Source organism: Gekko japonicus, unplaced genomic scaffold (genome assembly GCF_001447785.1).
Source record: "Gekko japonicus isolate JY-2015 unplaced genomic scaffold, Gekko_japonicus_V1.1 scaffold88, whole genome shotgun sequence".
Lineage (NCBI taxonomy): Eukaryota > Metazoa > Chordata > Lepidosauria > Squamata > Gekkonidae > Gekko > Gekko japonicus.
The window spans coordinates 1417514-1440463 of record NW_015160209.1 but is presented as its reverse complement, the minus strand read 5'-3'; the positions used below and the strand labels follow the sequence as shown (position 1 = coordinate 1440463).

General features: G+C 41.8%; 2 protein-coding genes across 2 annotated transcripts in view; one reads left to right on the top strand and one right to left on the bottom strand.

Annotated features, from left to right (window-relative positions):
- Positions 1-1392: 1392 nt before the first annotated feature.
- On the bottom strand, positions 1393-15841 carry COPS5 (COP9 signalosome subunit 5). The gene is made up of 8 exons (XM_015408988.1): positions 15574-15841; positions 14534-14768; positions 13755-13883; positions 10483-10548; positions 6905-6990; positions 5843-5954; positions 5203-5351; positions 1393-1765 (listed from the first exon to the last, which is right to left on the bottom strand). Exons 1-8 carry the CDS (start codon positions 15723-15725, stop codon positions 1681-1683), a joined length of 1014 nt encoding a protein of 337 aa, XP_015264474.1. The 5' UTR covers positions 15726-15841; the 3' UTR covers positions 1393-1680.
- Positions 15842-17372: 1531 nt separating this feature from the next.
- The window catches only part of CSPP1 (centrosome and spindle pole associated protein 1), a 75374-nt gene continuing 69796 nt past the window's right edge, over positions 17373-22950 (top strand). The window contains exons 1-2 of the mRNA XM_015408976.1: positions 17373-17450; positions 22343-22453. Of these exons, the coding sequence (XP_015264462.1) occupies positions 22355-22453 (99 nt within the window). The 5' untranslated portion in view covers positions 17373-17450; positions 22343-22354. The remainder of the gene's footprint in view (positions 17451-22342; positions 22454-22950) is intronic.

Below are 22950 nucleotides of genomic sequence, written 5' to 3'. Positions count from 1 at the left end.
TCCAAAGGTGCTTGATTTAGATTTATACCCCACCCTCCCTGCCAGGACAGGCTTGGGGTGATGGAAAGGAATGGAATAAAGCAGGGCATATGTTGTATTGGAAAAGTAAATAGTAGAGCCACTTGAGGCAGACTCACTTTCCTTAGAAGGAGACAAAGAGTTATTCCAGTTATCTTCATTTTCAAATGTTACAGAACTATACTTGGGACAAAATCCATTTTTAGAATGAAGGCATCTCTGAAAACACCCCACCCCCCATTTCTATAGTACAAGTACCGTTCTACAGTTGAAATTCCACATACATTTTCTGCTTATGGGAACCACTTATGCAAGTAGAACGGGGAGGCAATTTTAACTCTCCCCCCCCCCACCATAGCCTCCCATACCCTCTGAAGTCTTACCTTCAGAGGCCATTAGATTCCTGAGATCAGGATGGGGGCCTGCAGTGGGAGGGGGAAATTGACAAAAATTGCCCTCTCCTGCTATGAATGGAAAGTTTAGGTAGCACCTAACCTCTAACAACTTTAAGCACATCGACACCTCCTTTACTTGTTAGCAATGGTACTATAAGTCAAAGATAGTTATTTCCATATATATGATTAATTAGGCCCAAAGCACAATATACATTTATATATTAATATATGGATTCTCATAAAATCAGGCTAGAGTTCATCCAATCATCTCTGGCAGATTGATGCTTAAAAATTGATTATTTTAATCTGAGAAGGTTGGCTGGTTAAAAATAGTTTAGTTATCTCTATCACTTGAACATTATAGGTTTCCTTTCAAGGTATAAACACTTCTGTCTAAGTATCAATAGAGGCATGAGTGGGTTGTATTGAACCACTTTGTTTCCCCAGTGGAAGAAGCTTCTTCTACTAAAGGACAGCTCCACCATAAGCAGAACAGGATCACTAGATATATTTTCATAAGTTGCGTCAACAGCTGGTCAAGAGCTTGGCAGAAAGATCTGAAATAATGTATAAGGGCCTTGACAGAGTTGGGTAAATACCTTGTTGGAGAAAAGCCATCTGAAGTGACTGCACATTGTTCTAGAAAATACTGACCTAGGAAGTCAGGATAACAGAACAGATCACGCTCACATGGAAGGCTGCAACTAACACGTTCAACATTGGAGTGTAGGGCAGGGGGGTCTGGATTTCAGGAAAGGACTCTGCTGTAATACACGGTATGACAGAGAAAGAACAGATTATGGATAGAAGGGAGAGTATGATGTATTTTCCATACTAAAATAAAGAGGCAGATAGGCATCCTGGAACGATTTACGATTTCTGGCTTGAGAGGTTACACAAAGAAAGGAGAGGGAGGAATGGAGAATGATTAAATTCAGAGATAAATTTAAGCTAAAATGAAAAAAACATCTGGTCGTGTTTAAGATGTCTTTATTGCAGATTGGCAAACAGATAAATTCCAAAGCTTCATCATTCAGTAAGTCACTTTTACTGTTCTCTTGAAGCAACAACCAAAACTATGGTAAAGAACAGTTACAGCAAATTTCAGAACACTGTTCATAAAACTGGGCAAGGAGGTGGCAGAGATGATTTAAAGTACTACAAATTAACTGAAGATTTCCATTCTGCCTTCAGTTCCAAACTGAACAAAGTCCAAGTAGGTATGTTTTCCTCTACCTTGAAGATGTGTATCAGTTGGTGATGTTCTTCAAGCAATGTTAATTTGATTAAAAAGTTTATCCTTAATAACCTGAGACATCAATCCATGTATTGCTTCTATGGTGGTCTTGCAGCTGAGGAAAAAAAAGCATAAATAACAGTTGGCTAAATGCAACTCTGTCATTGTATTTCATGTTATTCAACTGCCTTAGGAGCCCACGGTGCCCATAACCCTATGAATCTCCACAACTTTCCAGCTATGAAGATGGAGGGAAAACAATTCAGTCAGTCAACTGTCAGAAGTTATTTGCTTTAAAAGGTAAACTCAATAACTCTTTGGACTCAACTGTCCAGTTTCAGACATTAGGCATTTGACACTGCCAATATATTTATATTTATAGCCCTCTCTCACTGAGACTCAAAGGTGGGTTGCAGAATAACAGTAATGTACTCATATAGCATGAAACCTCCAATGAACAATGCTATATTACATAATGCAATACTATAGTACAGAATACATGAGGCATCCAATGAACAATGCTATAGTACTGAATATATCATTGCAATAGACTACAGTCCCATTGCACTTATAAAGGGACCCTCCTGGACTATTCTATTCTGCTAAAGTTCTGATCCCTTCATACAAATGCCCTCCAGAACATTACTGTTTTGCATACTCTGAGGAATGACAGAAATGTGGAAACCTTCATGACCTCCTCAGGTAGGCTGTACTCAAGTCTGAGGTGACTCCGTGAATTTAGTTACAGTTGGACAACACTAACTACTTGGACCCACTGTAGTCCAGATTTCAGTATGGTCCTGAAACTTTCTTACAGTACAACCCTAAACCCATGTGGGTTTAGAAGAGTGTAACTGATTAGGACTGTACTGTAAGTCACTTACACCAGGGGTTACACAAAGAGTGCAAACTGGTTATTCTTCTGAAACTTGAACTCTGCAGTGTTCAAGAACACCAGCCATCAATTATGTAAGCTGGTTTGGCCTCCCATTGGGGAGAAACGCAAGATAAATGATAAACAAACACCTCCAAGCTATGACCCTGCTCCTTCAGGGGGAGTGCAACCCCCTCCAAGATAGGCGGACTCCTCAGTCCTCAAGAATTTTTGCCATGGACTAGCAGCACCACAGTCTTGTCTGGACTGAGCTTTAGTTTCTTGGCCTGCATCTATCCTATTACCTTCTCTAGGCACCTGTTCAGGACTTCCACAGACCTACCTGTTTCACCTGCTAAGAACAAGGAGTAATCCAAACCCCTCAACAATCTCTCCCAGTAGCTTCATGTAGCATAGCATGGAGGACAAGATGGAGCCCTGAGGGATTCCATAGCAAAAGTGCCACAGGGCCGAGCAGCAGTCCCCCAGCACCACCTCTGGTCAGCCAAGAAAGAGCAAACTACCAAAGCACAGCATCCCCACCTCACACACACCCAGCCCAGCCAGGAGGATACCATGGTGGATGGCACTGAAAGCCACTGACATGACCAGGTGAATCAACAGTGATGTACAAGGCCACACACTAGTTACAGCAAAGTAATTCTGAAGGAGAAGATATTGAAATGGGACAATCAGCCGGTGAAACATCACTGTTCATACATTGACAGTTTTGGACTGTTTCATTGTTTATACTGTCTGACCACTTATACTGTTCATATGTTGACCTATTCAGAATGCTTCATTGTTCACACTGTTTTGGGATTTTCCACTGTAGTTATCTTATTTACAAAACAACTGTCTCTGGATTATTTGTAATAACCATTATCAAAACAAACAGCTTTGTTTTTGTAACTTACATGAACCTATCCAAGATACAGATGTTTTCATGGGCTTGAATGCCATTACTGGTAAGGTTCCTCCCCCTTATAGCTTTGAAATTTTGCCTTGTGTACTTAATTTTATACTTTTAAAGTACAGTATCTATATATTTATGATGTGTAGGTAGATTTGTGGATACCTAAATCTATGGATCGGGCCCACACTGAGATAAAGGAGATTTTGTTTTAAAACTTTCAGAAAAATCTGAAATCGGTAAAAAATTACATAGGGGGTTAAATCCCCCCTAAAAACAAGAGCATTGTCTGTACCTGGGCAGACAACGCCTCTACCTCCTCTTTTAGAGGGCCCAGCTGTGTCGCTCAAGGATTGTGTGTGGGTGCCTGGGAGCTGTGGTGGCTGACTGCATCGCTCTCAGTGCATGTAGGGGGTGGCCAGGAGCCATGGTGGTCTTGCTACATTGCTCTGGGGGGGGGGTGGCTAGGAGGCACGGTACCCAGCTGTGTTGCTCTCAGTGTGTATGTGTGTGGGGGGGTTGGCCGGGAGCTGTCTGTGGCACCCAACTGTGTCCCTCCACTACCAAAAGTTAGAGAGATCCACCAGAGCAGCAATGCATGAAGTGATTGCCACTGGAATAGAAAAAATCATCTATGGCCTTGTGCATACTTTGGGTCTTTTTAGCGCCTGATCACTACATCAGTCTATACTGATATTTAGCTAGCTTATATTACAACGATTTGGAAGTGTTGTGAAAATTTGAGGAAATATTACATGTGAGCTCTGAAAGTAAAAAAAAGAATTACTATGGTAACTCACAAAAATGGAAATGGATATTACAGGTGTGGAATTTTTAAAAAACTGGTATTTTTCGGTTCAGATCTATTGGACCCAATTTTTTTTTTTTTGTATTTCCAAAAAATCCCAGATCCCAATACTGGTATGGTATTTGGATCCAGGATTTTTCAGAAATCCTGATTTTCTGGGGGGTCCAATAGACCCAAGAAGAAAAATACTGTTTTTTTTTTTTTTTAAAGGCCAGCCTGATCCTGAGGCTGGCTTAGCCTCATGCAGTCCGGTTTAAACCATGCTGCAGGAGAAGCCAGCCCCAGGATCTGCATGCCACGGGGAGATCACTCTACGCAGCACATATATCCTGGCTGGGATGGCTTCTTGTGCAACTTGGTTTAAACTGCACTACAGGAGAAGCCAGCCCCAGAATCTGCTGCGCTGCAGCTGTTCCAAGTCGAACCAGCTTGAACGGTCTGCTCCCCCCAGCACAGCTGATCGGCAGGCTGTCTCCTGCAGTCCCTTTAAAGGGACTGCAGTAGAAGCCTGACAAACAGGTGAGAGGTGGGAGCAATATGCTACTGCCTCGCCACTGTTTTCAGATCTACTGGTAATTCCTGAATATACCCAGGATTTTGGGTTTTTTTTTTCTGGTTTTCCAGAGAAAACCTGTATCTTGCCAAAATATAACCAAAAATACCGATAAGGTATTTCTCAGGTATATTTTTGGTTCAGGTAGATCTGAACACATACCCCTAAGGATATTTGGGAAGGAATCATGAGACTCAAATCAAGGAGATGGGCTTATATATTTAGTCATTATGTAATTTCTCAGTAATCACATTGCCAGAAATCAGATAATAGTTTTCTACCTCCACATTCCAAGATGCTAGCAGGACCGTAGTTCTAAGACATTGTTACAGGCATCTGTACTGCAGAGGTTACTGGCAATGTCTTTTTTCCTACAACAAACACTAGAACAGAGTTGTTCTTACCTGTCTCTTGTTGCTTTAGCTAGTTTGTCCTCCGACTTTCTGTCATGAGACTCTAAACCCAACATGAAGCTCCCTCGGCCTAGTTGCGCTTCTGACTGCTCTAGTTTTTCAGATAGATCAAAAACTTGCCCAGTGGTATAGTCCGCATTCTGCATTTGGAAGATATTTAATATTTGTCATAATGCTGTTATCTGGAACAATACATGCTGAGCCAGTAACCCATATGAAAACATATTTACAAAATGACAGGCTGTGCTTTGTGCCCCAGACAACTCAACTGCTATTTACCGCAGGAAGCTGAAACTTGATTCTAAGCTTAGTGAGATCTCTAACTATGTGAACCACAGAAATGTAAAAAGCAGCCACACTTAACAGAGCTAAAATCTTTTATGGGAGACACATCAAGCAGATACTTTTGAATTGACTGCTAACCCTGAGAGGCAAAAGGACTGCTTCCTGCTGTATGTGTACTGTACATACTTCTTTTGAATGACAACACAGACCTCTTTATACTTTGCTGCCCCATTGTACCAAGCTTCCTCTCTTATCCTTTGATCCTCCTGCCTATAGGAAAGGCAGAAGTGTACCAAAGGTTCTGTGCTAGTTTTGGATCACCCTCCAAATTTACAAAGGTACTCACAGTAAGCAAACTGGATGAACTAAGAGTGTTCACCCAGTATTTGTTCCACAGAAGCTCAAGCAACTTCCGATCCAAAGAGGACTTGAAATAGGAGACTTCTAAAGCATAATACCTGTTTGAGAACACATGAAGTGCCATGTCAAAGTTAGCCACTTAAATAAAGATGTTACATTTCAAAAAATCTCTCTCATATGAAGACTGAGGGCACCAATGTGACCAAGAAACAACAATACAGCCAGTTTGTCTAAGGACTGTCCTAAGGAACAGTAAACTATGGCACTGTTTAGAGGGCCATTTTGTGCCATTTTTACTTATTAGTGCATGTCAACATATTGGTGGGCACCAGGAAAGGTTTCAGTGGGTGCCATGGCACCAATGAACACCACATTGGGGATTCCTGTTTTAGATGTTACTAGAACAGTTGTACCAGTTTGAATCATATATATATTAACATTTACATCCATGTTAAATTTCTTTGGAAAGGGCACATTCTTTAAAAAACATTGTTTCTATTCTGCTTTTCCATTAGTCAGGTCTTCAAAGCAGCTTACCTCATATGAAGTAATATAATAAAATGACTGAATCATGTTTAAAAAAACCAGAGACAGAGTATCAGGGAAAGGAGGCAGCAACTAGTTTTGAGGTATATAAAAAGCTGATTCTGAGCCAAGGCAAACAAGTGCCAGGCCAAGGTGGGGGAGGGGAAGGAAAATTAATGGGGTAGAAAGTGAACTGATACAATTTTTCTTTCTGCACGAAGTTTATAAATTCTGGTCACAACCAGTCTCATGATGTACTTTTCAGAAGTCTTCTACCCCAAACCAAATATTGCCATTGATTTGTTGTGGAAAATGGCACTCAAATACCATCATAACCCTTGGCCGAGGGACTCAGAATGAGGCAATTCTTTTTAAAAAAACTCTCTCAAAATAAAATTCAAACACACTGCTCTACTACCCAGGAAGCAAATGTTTGAATCTTGGGTAACTTCAAGACACATTTTTCCCCTTTACCAAAGTGGAGAACAATCTGAAATCTCTGTATCATAAAACTGTTCCTTACTGTTTACAGTGCACTCCGAAGTCTTCTATTTTATTAAGTGGGATAGTCTGATATTCAGAAGGACCCTCATCAGGAGGCTTGTAGCCCTGATAGAGAAATAAAGATGAAGCTTAATGCATAAATGTTTTATATGGGTGTATGATGAAAAACAGAAGTTTAGACATTTATGGGAAACTACTTACATTGTTTGGGTTCAGAAAGTAATGACTGATATTTACATTTTCACTTGTTTGACCAACAATGTAAAGGACATACTATTTTCTTATTAGAGACATATAGCCAGCAACTGACTTCTTTCAGTACAAGTATGGTTTCACATGATGTGTCTGTTTCCAAACTCTTCAATGCAGGTAACATTAAGACACATAGGCTTGAATCCAGAGAACTACAAGCAGAGCTCTGTTTTTTGGGGGGGAATTCTCTATTTCCCCCCTCCCAAAAACTGTTTCTGCAACCCCAAGGACTGTTGGCAACAGTGGTGGATACGGTAGTACAATAGAAAGGACGCATCTGCAGAAACTCTCCTTCCTCCTTGGAAGAGCAGAAGGGCCTTCTGCTTGTGGAAAAGTGAGGGTTGGCTGCAACTTACAGATAAGGGTGGCAGGCTGATAAAAATGTACCTCTCTATTCTTCTCAGCTATCATCTTAATCCCATATGCTTTTTCAGAAATATTTTAGAAACACACTCAAATATTCTCAAGCTTGATTCTTGCATTGCTGGCAAAACTTGGTAACTTTTTCAAAAGAATATTGCATTGCCATTAAAAAAACACCCCAAAACAGGCAGGATTCCAGTCCTACAATAATACGCATATCCCTGAAGTAAGGATTGTCAACAGTTAATTATTACAGATTTCCAATTACTTTTTAACTGAAGCATACAACAGGAGTATCTCCAATGTGAGACTTCAAATGGAGAGAACATGTCAGGTTCCTTGTGTCTTATTCAAGCATACGTAAAACTGAGTGGATACAACAGGGCACATGCAATAGGACACACATATCTCACTACCTAAAGCAAACTATTAAGGCTATTTTTTTTAATCTAAGGCCTATAATTTAATCCTCGATTTTCTTTTGCTGCAATTCTCCAAAATCTCAGTCTTTGTTTTCTATCATTTCTCTTCTGGGAATGGTTGCGATCAACATAATCAATATAAGCAAGAACCCCCATAAAGAAATTATGGCCTGTTTCTTTAACCTCTGTGGTTCTCGGAGCAGAAGGGTGAATGATAGGGTAAATGATTGATCCAGGTGGGTAGCCATGTTGGGTCTGAAGCAACAGAACAAAGTTTGAGTCCAGTGGCACCTTTAAGACCAACGAAGTTTTATTCAAGGTATGAGTTTCATGTGCATGCACACTTCCTCAGACACAATGAAATGGAATTTACCAGTCCATACATATGAGGCAGAGGTTGAAGAGCAAACTAGCATACAATATAATAAAATGTTTTAACAGATGCAAACAGGAATAAAAAGCTAAGTTTATAAGGTCATCATTGTTTGGATCAGGATAAATGATTGTGAAAGAACTAAAAAAAAGTACACTTAGCAACAGTGCAAGATGAAGGAATACAAGTCAATGTGTGCAGCCCACAAGATAAGGAGGGCAAACTGCAGGATCAAGAAAGGCAGATACAGCACCCCAGATGTTAAGAGATAGAGTCTCCTACAAGTCAGCAATGAGTGAGGGAGGCTGACTGGTTCAACCAGATGCTATTAAGATGACATCCCCTGCAAGGAGAGAGGGCCATAGGACAGTGTAATAGAGTGAAAAAATACCCCCTATCTGTACCTGACCCCATTATCTGGGTTGTTTGGTCTGCACAGGGGCCAGATTCAGAATTAGCTGTATGGCATAATCAAATTATTAGTGTAATCCTAAACAGAATTACACCATTCTCAGTCCACTGAAGTCTCAATTCACTGACTTACTACTACAGTAAAAAGTATTTCAGACCTAACAGAAGCAGAAGAGATTAGGAAAAGATGGCAAGAATACACAGAAGAACTATACAAGAAAGACCTCGATGTCCTTGACAACCACGACGGTATAACCACTGACCTCGAGCCAGACATCCTGGAATGTGAAGTGAAATGGGCCTTAGAAATCCACCCCCAACTTGAAGAGATTGTAAAAGAGCAGGTGGCAGGGTGAGGTTCCCTGTGCATTTGGTGTGTGTAACTTGCAGGGGGTCCATTCTATATACTTTTGAACCTGTGTCTGACATGTCCCCCCAAAAAACACTTCCCTGACTTGACCTTAGTCCTGTTGGGTTCACAGTGCCACAGTGGCACTAGTTCTGCTGGGCACATTGCACTGGTTCTGCTGGGCTTGCAAAAATGCCTCCAACCTTCAGTTTCTACTGCAGAGATTCTCTGGGACTTCGATTCTGTTCTGCATGGCTTCTGTTGTCCTTGCTTTTTTGCTGTTTTTCCCTCCATAGGAGCACCTTCTTTGGGGGGCTGTAACTTGGACCCCATAAATCCAATCCTCATCAAACTTGGAGGGCAAGTAGAGGAGAGTCATCTGGAGATCTCTTGCATGTTTGGCATCTTTAATTTGCACAGGATCCATTCTATACAATCCTGACCCTCATGAACCTGTGCTTGTCATTTCCCCAGAAAATGCTTTCCTGGGGACACCTTCTTTGGGGGAGCCATAACTCGAACCCCATAAATTCAATCCTCACCAACCTTGGCATGTAGGTAGAGGAGGGTTAGCCGGATATCCCTTGTGAGTTTGGTGTCTCTATCATGCTGAGGGGTGTTCTACCATGTCACAAACCTCACAAATGAAACTGGTTTATTTGTGATGTTTCATGGTTCATGAAGCTGGCATACCATGAACCATACCACATTTTCCCAGTTCATGCCCATCACTACTCAACACCAGTTCTCTAGGTGAAATCCATCTGGTTGTCCTCATGAATTACCCCTGCATTGACCCATGTGGATCTATAAGAACCAGATCATCACTGAGACAGTACCCTAAGACCACAATTGTACCTTTAAAGATTGACTACCTCTTTCAATAGTCTTTCAGTAGTCATGTATGGCTGCGAGAGTTGGACTATAAGGAAGGCCGAGCGCCGAAGAATAGATTCTTTTGAACTATGGTGCTGGAGAAGACTCTTGAGAGTCCCTTGGACTGCAAGAAGATCAAATCAGTCAATCCTAAAAGAAATCAACCCTGACTGTTCCCTGGAAGGCCAGATAATGAAACTGAACCTCATATACTTTGGCCACCAAATGAGAAGGGAGCACTCACTGGAGAAGACCCTGATGCTGAGAAAGATTGAAGGTCAAAGAAGACGGGAACAGCAAAGGATGAGATGGTTAGACAGTGTCATCGATGCAACGAACATGAAATTGAGCCAGCTTCAGAGGACGGCGGAAGACAGGAGGGCCTGGCGGGAGCTGGTCCATGGGGGTCGCGAAGAGTCGGACTCAACTGTGCGACTGAACAACAACAACAACAAATACCACTGTGCCAGCAGAAATGTTTGAGAATGAAATAAATAATGTGATCACATCTCTATCATATCTATCATTTGGTTATGCAAGAACTAAGTTACCTTAGGATATGTCCTAAAAGCTCCCAGATTTACTTTTCCTGCAGATATTGTCCTTGTTGGATCAATCTGTAAAAATGAATTTGAAAGTTACTCTACATGAGGAACTTGCAGTGCAGCAGTGGAATGCCATTTTCAGAACTACGGTTTAGACTTATTTTTCAACCCCAAAGTCACATCATTTTCTTCTGTGGAATGATGACCTAAACATTGCCACATTACATGCAATTCATGTATCAAGTAAAACAGTCTGATACTGATAACCTTAAACAGGAATTTCACAAAAGAACTGAGGAGAAAAAAATAGCCCTCAGCAGTTGAGTACTAAGCAGAATTACACCTTTCTATGCCCACTGACTTCAGTGGACTTAGAAAGGGGCAACTTTGCTTAGGATTGCACTGCTAAAGTACCAAATTAATGGAGAGCTGGGAAACATTTATAATATTTTCCTTTTAATGTTATCTTTTTGAATGAAGTATTTACATATAGACTCATTCTGGCAGACAAGTCTCCCATGATGTGATCGCAACAGCAGAAACACATGGATATTTGAATTACTGGGTGAATAAGTTTTGCCTCTAGAAGTTACAACGTAACATCCAACTGTGGAGGCTTCAAATATCATTGCAAACAGAAAATCATTTAATATATTCCCTGACACTATCTGAATATTAACTGCATTCTATACTATGCTACACAATAAACTGAAAACTTGCTTTAGAAAGGGATAACTGATACAGATTTTACTTCAGCATAAGCAAACAGCATTCTGTACTTTTGTAGGGGTTACACAGGAACGTGGACCCATTTATACCATTCACTCAATTTCAGGAACAAAATATAACAAGCTGTTTTCTCCCAGGAGGAATCAATTGAGTGAAGCACGTAGAAACTTCCCAGAGATGTTCTTGGCTCTGCTTCTATACCACAAACAGTCATCCTCTCTGTGGTGGACAGAGGCACCCTTGAAAGGGGAATGCAGTCAGCGGAACAAATGCAGAGATGTGGGGTGAAACATTTTCTAGTACTTTCCCCATGAAAAATTTCCTCTTCTAAAGGTTCATCTTTCCTAAACTATGAGGCAGGCTTGGCAGTTTCAAAGGTGTAATTAATGTTTTTCAGGTTCTGTCCTTAGGAACTGTGTGAGAGAGTACTGGTTTGTAAATGTGTGGTGGAAATAAAACCACAAATACATATGATAATCCAAATAAAAATCAAGTTATGAATTCACCTGATGCGCTGTATGGAAAAAAATCAAAACTAAATCTAAAAATCTTACATATGTGTTTCCTCTCACATGGTAGAAAGGACACTAATTACCAATCTGATATGGAACTAACAAGTAAAGCAAGTGATGTTGGAAAAGTGACAGTAAAATGTAGATACCCTTTGGTGGAAGGAAGTTAAATTCTGTTGAAACCAATGTCCAAGGGATAACAAAGCACAATTCTTGCTAAAGTGACTATGTCAAGTTTTCAGTGCTTTCAGTTTTTCAAAAAATTAAACAATGTATGTACAAATGTACAGACATTTTAAATTTTAAATAATGTAAAGGAAGTATGTACAAACATATATCACTACCTAAGTGAACTATTAAGGCCCCGGTCACATGGGAGGATTTGCCCCGCGAAACGGATGGGTTGAGGGTGCATCAAACGGGCGCGATCATACCGCAACATCTGGGAAGCGTCACGCACCCGTCCCTGATCCATCCCTTCAGCCTGAAAATGCACATTGAAAAGGTACCGGCAACAGAGCACAACCTTCCGGATGATGTGCGGCAACTCCAGGCGTCTGATCGGGGAAGCGCTGGTAGCCCGTCGCAGCCAGTGCTGTTCCCCGTCCCATGCATGCGCACAAATGCGCAATGTCTGTTTTGCCGCGCTACGTCTGATTGCCTGCCAAAGGCCGGAGCACGGAGCCACGAGGGTGCGTTGGATCACGCTACCGTGGTTATTTTTGCTCTGGCTCAAATTTACCTCCCTTCAGTGGTGCAGTGTCCTGCTCATGTGACCGGGACCTATGGAAGGCTATTTTTCTATTACTATAACATTGGTTTGAGTATCTGAAACGTATTTTTCCAATAAAAATAATTTCCACATAAAGCTTGGAATTTGTTTGAAACTAACATTTAAACAACACTTGATTTATTTTTTCCTGATCAAATATTTAAGTTCAAATATTTGTTACTATAAAATTAAAATGGGATATGTCTTTGTTTTTTACTAAAGAGAAGTCAAAATAGACACACTATTCATTCTCTGACATTAGATGATGATGAAGAAGAAATTGGATTTATACCCCGCCCTTCACTACCCAAAGGTGTCTCAGAGCGGCTTACAAACTCCTTTCCCTTCCCCTCCCCTCCCCACAACAGACACCCTGTGAGGTAGGTGGGGCTGAGAGAGCTCTGACAGAAACTGCTCTTTTTCAAGGACAGCTCTTATCAGAACTATGACTTGCCCAAGGTCATCCAGTTCTCCCAGATTAGAGTCCACACACTTAACCACCACACCAAACAGAAAATTTTCCAACTCAAATCATTGCACAAATGTAACAAGAACTATGGATTCACTCCTTCTGTGAACAGAATTGTGTAATCTCCACCCCCTTAAAATCCGTTTTTAAAACATACCTTTCCCCAATTCCTTAATTTCCTACTTCTACTAAACCAAGCCTGTGTTGTTTGGATGAATGGATATTCTTCATCTGTCTATACCTGCCTCCCGTTGCCTTACTTCCCTTTATCTTCCATGTCTCAAATTTTAGACTAAGATCCTTTGGACTCTCTTCTTGTACTTCATGAAGTGCCATGACGTTACATTATAAAACAATGTCCAACTCCTGTGTTATTCAACACAAACAAGATTTAGAGATACTGAGGAAGCAGAGGTCAAGCAATTGTTTCCATGAACTTAATTAATTTAAGGGGATTTTTACTTTGTGGTAGGCAGTTCAATGTACACCCAGTTTCACTTGTTAGGAAATGTTTCTGTAAATATTGGCTTGATCAGTTCAACCCCACTGATTGGCTTGAATCAACTCAAAAAAGCACTGCTAGGATTATAGTTCAAAAGGCTAATCACAAAGTATACAGAAATTATTTCTATCCATCGAAATATCATCATTCCATATAAACAGTTCTTTTTAACATTCGTCACAAAAGCCATGATGAGAAAAAAAGACATCCAATATTTTCACATCAATACAACTTTAGGTTTTATGATATTTGATGTTCCATTGGCATAATCGCTTGCTCCAGTACTATACTTACAACTACAGCCACAAATGGTTCTTGAAATTGCTGATTAAGCATCTGCGTACTGACATCAATGCCTGAAAGCCAACAGCCATAGCCAGGGTGGCTGTGGTACCAGCCAATGGCATTTTCTAAACGGCCAACCTAAACAAAGTTGGGAGGAGAAAGCACATGGTTAAAGGATTTAATCAATGTGATCACTGCCCTCTTTTGGACACTTAGCAAACTGCAGATTGTATATCAGAACAACCATGCAAGAAAAATTCTGCTGGGTCAGGCAAAAGGTACAGAACCTGTTTCCAATGATGGTCAGACAGGCGCCTCTGCGAAGCCTACAAGCAGTGGAAGAATGCTAACAACTCTGACTCTGTCTGGTTTTTCAAATGCAAAAATTAAGCTGCAGGAGTTCACCATTACTATTTTCCAGACTCTTGATGGCACTTTACACACTTTCACACACACTAGAATTACTAGGGAGTCAGCCTTGACTTTCGACAAGAAAGGCAGGCTATAAATAAAGTAAGCAAGTAAATAAATAACAATGCACACAGAATGGAAAAAACACAGCAGTAAGAACAGTGCAAGTACAACAAATATTCAAAGTCCTCCATGAAAACCACGAGAAAGATCTCTGCAAAATTTCCTTTGACTCTAACTCAGCCTGATAGTATAATGATGCCCGGTTCAAGGGCAACTTGCACAGTTCACAAGTTGTTGTTGATTCCCAATGTAATTTCAAGTAGCCTTAATCAGTACTGTACCGCTAAAAAAAGAACCCACTTTTCTTTTTTTACCTGCTTTGCATTCTCTATATATGCAGCCATATATTCATATGCAGCAGCCTGAGCATTCACTCGTGTTTCAGTGCCTTCCACGGGTAAAGCAAAACTGTCCATGATGATCATAGTTTCACCATCAACTTTTCCAAGCATTAAGCCCATCACTTCCAAATTGCCTCCTGACCTAGCATGCATAACCATCTTCAGAAGGGCCAGAGCAGAGATTTTGCAGTACTTGAAATAGTGGTGGCTGTAATTAAGAGACCATAAAAATTAGTATTTTGCTTGCAGCTTTATGACAGGAAAGGAAAATAAGATAAATGCAAAGTACCATTAAGATATTTGTGATTTTTATTTTAACCCACTTGTCTCCAGAATAAAATGGCAAGTGCTTTCATCCTGATCTTCAAGAGAGCAAGAACTTTCATTTAACAGTTGGCATATATGGTAGAGTGCAAAGTGCTTTATTTGGACACAGGAAAGCCTGGGTCAAAACATGGTCCTTTGGCCCTTAATAAAAAATTAAATAATTGATACCTAAAGGCCCTAAAATGCAGCAGTGCTGACATGAATACATAAAATAACTGCTTCTTTCCTGTCAGCGGAGTCCTTGTCCTTGCAGCAGGGGGCAACAAAACATTTTATTGGCTGTCAGCATTTGATCTTTCAGAACAGGCACATCTAACTTACAAACGCATCATTTTCTTTATCCAGTTACCAAAATGAAGAGATCATTGTGCATACACAACGTCTGGGCTCAGCCTTCATTTCCATTTTCTCGTGCTCATCTTCACCCCCCCCCGCCCCCCGACATTCAAACGATTGCTCAGCTTGTTACTTCTTCCTCGCTAGGATCTTCTTCTTTGAATCTACTGCTAAAACCCCAGCCCATATTCTGGTACTGAGAAATCTGCTGCTTCTCTCCTGCCATTTCTTCAGCCGACCTGCTTGAAGCTCCAGAGAGAAGTAGCTCTTTGCTATCCCTATAACCAATATGTGGGGGTGGGTCGGACAACCCAGCGCAGGCGAGCCTTCTTGCCCCCCCACATACTCACTCCTTCGTCCAGGGCTTGGCCGCCAGGATCTCCTGCTGCTGCTTGCGGTCGTATTTGTAGATCTCATCAATGCTCTGCACCTCCTGCATGTTATTGGCCAGTTCCCAAGTCTTTTGAGCCATACCGCTCCCGGAAGGGCCGGCAGCCGCCATCTCATCGGCTTCTCAGCCTGAGCCAAGGAGGGCTCCGCTTGCCGATGAGAAGCGCCTCGGTCTAAGCTTCCCGGCCTACACAACAGCACGGAACCAAAGACGTCGGAAGTAGCGAGGGGGACAGGAGCTCTGTGCAGGGATAGTTCCGCCCGCTCAGTGACGTCTTCTGTTAATCCCACCCCCAAGTGAAAAGCGATGGAAGTAGCGTCCACGGACTGGTCCTGCCCTAGAAAAAGACTCCGCCTGAACTTCCGGTAAAAAAGCGAAACTCGCCGTTACTGCTGGCTTCCTGTCGCGTAGGGCTTTATATTTCAGTTCTGAAACCTGTGGTTTACTTTGGAAGTGTGTTTATTTTTAAAACGCAAGTGCTAGTACATTTCCCGCTTGTGTGTGATTGCATTTTCTTTTTGAAAAAGTGTGCGTGCACACGAAACCTCATACCTTGAATAAAATTTACCTCTGCATGGCCACGTGCACCTGACGAAATGGGCTGTAATCTGTGCTAGAATTGAAATCTGCCAGTCTTTAAAGTGCTGCAAGACTCCAGTTTATTTTTCACTGCAACAGGCTAACATAGCTACCTCACTGGAAATATTCCTCTGGAAATTTTTACCAAGGAAGGCTATGTATCAACTCCCATTTCATTACATTTTCCAGAGCTGAGCCCTGTCTGAAAAATCTGCAGAAAAGATCCACATTGAAAGGGGATTTATCATATTTAACATGACAACTCCATAAAACGTACTGTGTTGTGTGTGCTGAGTGCCCTCAAGTGGCTTCTGACTTACGGTGACCCTAGGAATTAATGACCTCCAGAACACCTGATCGTTAACAGCCTTGCTTAAGTCTGGCAAAATGAGGGCTGCCGCTTTCTTTATTGAGTCAATCCATCTCATGTTGGGTATTCTCTGCCTTCAATTTTTCCTAGCTATTGACTTTTCCAATGACTCTTGTCTTCTCACAATGTGACCAAAGTACCGCCTCAGTTTAGTCATTTTGAGTTGATAGAGAACCCACTAATTGTCTTTTTAGCGGTCCACGCCGTGGTGTTGGAGGACTTTACGGATACCGTGGACTCCACCGTATCCTCCTCTAACACTTTTCAAATGAATGAACTTTCTTCCTGTCAGCTTTCCTCGTGTCCCTGTTTCATAGCCTTTGAAATGTTACTATATATATATAGTGTATATATATATATATATATATATATATCTGTGGACTGCATTCCTAATAATATAGGAAGGAAATGCTCGCTAAAGAGTAGAATACGAGTGTATTCAGAGATTTAAGGCTGCAATTCTAAACGGGGCAGGATACATTGGATTCTGAGAGTTAAACGCGTTTAAAATCGCCGTGTGGACCAACTCTAACTTGGTTTACTTAGGGTTTAGCTGCGGAGGCTACTATTGACAGTGCAGCACTCAACAGAGCGCTTCACCGCAACTCCCCCCCCCCCGGGGGGGGGGCTTCACAATAGTCTTTCTCTTACAGCAAACGCCGCTCTACTTCCGAAACCATCCTTCCCTCCCTCCTCTCAAAGGACGATTTATTCTTTGCGCCCAGCGGCAGAGGGAGGCGCTGCACGCCGCCTCCCACTTGGCCTCTCTGCCGCCGTTAAATTGGCTCCTCCTTGAGGAGCCGGAGGGGCTTTAGTCAGCGACCGAGAGAGACAGCGGGAGTTTATTGCTTGACAGCCCGTCGGCGGGCTGGGCCTAGAGAGCAGCGGTAGGTCTGGTGGTACGGCGATAGCGGCTGTTCGGAAGCGCCCCCGCCGACCAGGCGGTGGATGGCGGCGCGTTTCCCCCCAGACGACCGGCGGGTCCGTTTTCTGGAGCGGGCTGGAAAATGCGCTCTTGTGCGTGAGGAGCAGGAGAGATCCGACCTCCTTCCTCCGAGGGGGGAAATTTTTAAACCCCTAGGGATGGGCTGGCACGGGGAGGAGGCGATGCCTCTGGGCCACAGTGGGGTGCGAGCACGATATCCCGCCGCGGTCCTCTTGAGGGGCAGGCTGGCGTTCGGGAAGAGACCGCGGTGGGTGGGTGGGAGTTGTTTGGGGGAGCAGCAGCACCCCGCGCTCCTGCAGGTTTCCTGGGCAGGAGACCAACCAGCGTGGTCGTTTTTCGCCCGGGCAGTTTAGAGGCCCCAGTTTTTGTTGTAACTCGGTTGCCTAACAACGCCGTGTCGCTTCTTAAAGAGCCCAACGCCCTTGACAAGCAGCTGTTGCTTTTCTCTTGTAGCTTTCCCACAACAGGCAGCTGTAGCTTAGCCTTGTTTACTCGGAAGTAAACCCCTCTCTCTTCGCGGCGCTTACTCCCGGGTTAGTGCGCATAGGTTTGTAAGTAACCCAGTCCTCTACTCGCCCCCCTCCCCGATGTTATGTGGCTTGTAACTCCCTCTGCTGGTGGCTGGGTTTGGAAGAGGTTTCTCCTTTTCGATCTGACTGTGGTGGTGTTGCTGTTTTAAATGGTTTTTTTAAATCGAATATTTGTAAACAAGGTACGTGGAGGAAACGAATGGCAAAGTTCCAGGCCACAAATGGAAAGATCAAATCTTTTAATGATTTCTTAGAACTATTTATCTTGAAACTAGCCCAGATACGAAATCATTCAAAGAGATAATATTATTGCCCTTTTAACAATATCAATAATTATAACGTTTCAGTTTCTTGCAAAATTACAGAGTTATTTCTGTAATGGTGACACCCTGGAAGAACCAAGGTTAACAAGTAAATAACACGCCTGATGCAGTTTAGTCCATGTATCTCATTTTGGCTTTTCTGTCTGTTCTGACTACCAATTCGTCATTTCTTTCTGTTATTTGTTTGCCAGGGAGTCGTATATCTTCATTGTGCACAGTGGAATTAATGGATAGTGGTTGCGAGGATAGCCAGACTTTTTGTCCTGGGGACTTGCAAATGCCTGTTCCTGACTTCTTGGCCTTGGTGACCGCTACAGGCCTATTTCAGATGACATTTGTAGCAGGAAGAAGCATGCATTTTGGATTTGACATTCTACATTAGTCTGGAAACGGGTACCGCTGCTGTTGAGTGTATCCGATTAATATTGTCATAGACACAGTTTTGGTTTCTGAATATTTGCTAAAGTGATGAATAAGTGAGGTAGGCCTTTTCCTTCCTGCAGGGGCTCCTGGAACCAATTATAGACATTTCTTAAGGGATGTCGTTGATCCTAATAGTTGCTTTTTCAGTGGTCTGACTGGTGATTAGCAAGTTGCCATCAATATGATCACTCCCTTGCATCTTTTCCCATTCTGTCATCAGGTCTGATTTATAGGAGAACAGTGACAGATGAAGTAAGAGGAGCAATTATGTTGCACTGTTTAAAGCAAGCAGCAGTGTTAGTGGTACTGAGGATCTTCACTGCTGCTGTAACCTCTGCAAAGTACTGTTTGAGGAATCTATTTCCCTTGGTAAAAGGGTCTGGTCACCCTGCATCAGCTCTGCCTTCTTTGCCCAGTATTGGCCCCGGTCACACGGGCAGGAAACTGCAGAGGAGAAGCGTGGCTGTTTGCCCTGGGGCAAACTACTGCGCAGTTACGCGATCAGACCTCCTGTGGAGGTACCGTGGAGGTACCGTGGAGGTTCCATGGCAAGGGAGAGGTGCTGATCACAGGACAAGCCGGCGCGCAACAAAGAAGCGCGCGCCACGGCAAACTGTTTTTTATTTTTGTGTACATGACAATGCGCATGCTCCGTTGGGTGCGCATGCGTATCCACAGAGACTTGGATAAAAAAACCCCACCTTATTTGCAAGGGGACATGGGCGGGTGCCGGATGCCTCTGGAAACGCGATCAGACGCCCGCCCTTGCCCCGCAGTTTCCAGAAACTAGTACCTCCAAGGTACTAGTTTTTTGCCACGCAGTTTCGGCTGGAAGCCTCGGTTGAGCCACGGGAGTGCTATGCTTCCCAGATGTGCTGGTGAGATCGCGCCCGGAAACTCCGGCTGTTTTCCATTTCACTTGTGTGGCTTCTGTTACGTGTGACCGCAGCCTATATTTGTCTACCATATATATTATAGAAAAAAATATTTCTATATTAGACATTTATAGAATAAAAATGAATCTGAACAGGGTTTAAAAAAATTTAGAACCTTGACAAACAGGAATATGTTAGTATAGTTTATCTTTACTAGGACAAAAAAGAATGCTAGCCAAAATATCTTCTATTAACTAATAGTTAAATATTTTTGCTAGGTATAGTATCGCCATGCCATTTTGCTCCTATCTGGAAATGCTGGCTCTTAAAGCTATTTTGCCAGACTGAGTGAAGTTAAAAACATCAGCAAAGGTAGCTGCTGGAGTAAAATTACTTCTGGAAAACTTAATTATCTTGCCGACGAGCACATTGTGAAAATATCAAACTATAGTATTTACTCAAATGCAAGACCAGGGTTTTTCACAGGTATGCCATCAAGAAAAAGGTGGGGTGTTATCTTTTATTCATGTCAGGTTACTGTTATGTCCAGTATTTTTTATTTTTTTTGCATATACATTCAGGGTCATCGTTCTTTTGAGTAAATATGGTAAATAGGTATAGAGTAATACCAATGCTTTAGTATGAGAATTTGCCCCTTCCTTTCCATTCCAAGTAATCTTGAAGAATCTGTAATTCAGATGGATTACTAAGAGTTGAGTTGGACTTCCAAGATGGCGGCTGAGGCAGACGCTTGATATCGAGCTCCGCGTTTTATCTACTGTTTTTACTTACTGTTTTGTTCTTCCTCGAATTTGGAAGCTGGAAGGAGGACGGGGTGGACTGCCGTTTTTTCCTCTGCACAGTGAGACTGTTTTATCCTGTTTTATCCTTTTTTATCTTACTGCAGCAATTGTTTTAGTTGATTAGGATTTCATACTGATGGATTACTAAAATCAGTGAAAATATATGCCTGCCTCCTAAGGATAATCACTTCATCAATATGCAAAATTCTTAATTATGAAGAATTTAGAGGAACTGGAAAGAGAATTTATTTTCGATGCTCAGAAGCAAGGCTTATAAATTAGTTATCCTAGGTTGTTTCTACAATCTCAGTTTTACCCCCCAAAAATTGTATTGTATTGAATTCAGATGACAATAAGTATTGACTGAACAACCAGGTCCTGTCCTGGTGTATATTTTGTACTGTCTGTTTTGGGCATGCAAGCTGTTGCTTGAGTCATTGAGTCAGTATGTAAAAAAACCAGCTTACTTTTAGCCAAATTAGTATTTATTTAGGCACTTTGCACAAATTTAAAATTCTCTTACACAGTACATTCATTTATGTGCTCTTTCTGCAAAGTTTATTTTACCTGTATTTTAACAAAGATTCTTTGTGATCTTGGAAAATGAATCAGTTTTATTGTTGTATTTGTACCTGTCAACAGTTGTGAACCTGTGAAAGATAAAAATGGCGTACTTTTTTAACTGTAGGGTTTCAGTATCAGTATATAAAACTGAAGGGCTTCCATGTTGACTCTCCTTTACATGCTCAGTGGTGATGATTTTACCTAAATGTATACTCCCATTTTCTTTAAGAAGTGTGCACTTGCAGGACTGTGTCACTCTCCTGCTCCAACATGATAGCAAATGGATGATGGGGTTAGTTTATATTTGTTACTTCTGTGTACCAAGAGGTGCAGTGATAGATAACTCTGTGCATATGCTGCCTCTGGGGCAGTGCAGACAAGGGAATGTGATCACATGAGTGATTGTGTTGAATGCTGTTAGGGTCCCGTGCCTGTCACAGTGAATGTAGACTGAAGCAGGCTGTTAGTCAGCTTTCTCATCTTCATGTCCTGTTGATTATTCGGGGATAGCTGAGCTGTTGGCAGGCTGTTAGCAGCTCTGTCCAAGATCTGCTCTTTGGCATCAACACAGAGATTGTCACACACAGCTGTGTGTGAGGATCTGCTCACTGACAGTAGGTGGTTATCAGCTTTAATTGTAGAGGTCATCAGTTCTGGAAGAGACTGTCAAGGATGAAAGGAATTGAGTGTATTTCTCCCTCTACAAACACTCTTGTCCCTAGACCAGCAAAGGGTACAGTGTATATGTAGCCCTAAACATTAGTTGTGGAGTTTATTACCCATATAGCACCCTTTTGTACATGCAGGGCCCAAGCTAGAGGGTGATCCACATGCAAGCTCCTGTTTCCATACACAAAGCACCTTGATTTGATTGTGCAATGACTTTTCAAGAACAGGATCTCTTTTCATTGGGAGGAGTAATCTAGTCAAACTTGTGTTTGCTCTGTTCATGCCTTAGCTTATTTATCTGTTTATACACATTGAGGGGCCTGCGTTTACTCTAATGACATAAAGGTTGCTACCTTTTAAGGTAGAGAAGCCTGTAACACTGCAATGTTATGGGATTATTACTTAGTTTACATGTTGCTTCTTTAAGTTTGATTATGCTGAATTCTAGGATTCTTCTGAGATTCTTTTAATGCCTTTTAGGATTCAGTGAATTGTAGGTGTCTTATCTATAAAAATGAGAGGTTGCTTTTTTCCTTTAGACAGTAAATTCATATTTAACACCTTGTAGTGAATGGTTCTAAATAATACAGGAGAAAGATAACAATTCTAGAATTGGAAAGCTATATATAATTTTTATTATTCACAGAATCTAGAAAAGATGGCTGACGACATAGACCAGTTCATTGAAGATCAAAAGGCTAAACTGGCACAAGAAAAATCAAAACTTAAAAATGATCCTCCTTACATGGAAATGCGAGTAAGATTTTTATATCTTTTGAAAAGTTGCAGTGAAGAACATTACTAGTATGATTCACTTTAAAGCTTGTTCAAAATCTGTTTTATTCAATATATCTGTTCCTAGTCCTAAAGACATCCTGACCTGGATAGCCAAGGCTAGTCCAGTCTTGTCAGATCTTGGAAGCTAAGCAGGGTCAACCCTGGCTAGTATTTGGATGGGAGACCTCCAAGGAATACCAGGGTTGTGATGCAGAGGTAGGCAATGGCAAACCACCTCTGAGCATCTCTTGCCTTGAAAACCCTACAGTGTTGCCGTAAGACAGCTGTGACTTGATGGCAAAACAACAACAGCAAGTCCTAAAGACAACATCAGGCAAACCATTGTTTATAGCTGTATCTTCTGCCCTCTCAGCACTAGATTTCATTAGTTCATTCCCATCTCCATCATTCAGTGACTGGAGATGAAGTGGTGACTGTAACTATGGTTTATCACACTAGACATCAAAGGCAAGAATA

What these genes read in the sequence shown, in the direction of transcription:
- COPS5 (XM_015408988.1), bottom strand. Translation starts at nt 15,725, where the DNA reads ATGGCGGCTGCCGGCCCTTCCGGGAGCGGTATGGCTCAAAAGACTTGG. An exon ending in GCCAAGCCCTGGACGAAGGA is followed by an intron (nt 14,769 to 15,573) that starts GTGAGTATGTGG and finishes TCTTAATTACAG; the next exon opens with CCACCACTATTTCAAGTACT. An exon ending in CTTTTAGGACATATCCTAAG is followed by an intron (nt 6,991 to 10,482) that starts GTAACTTAGTTC and finishes TTTCTCTATCAG; the next exon opens with GGCTACAAGCCTCCTGATGA.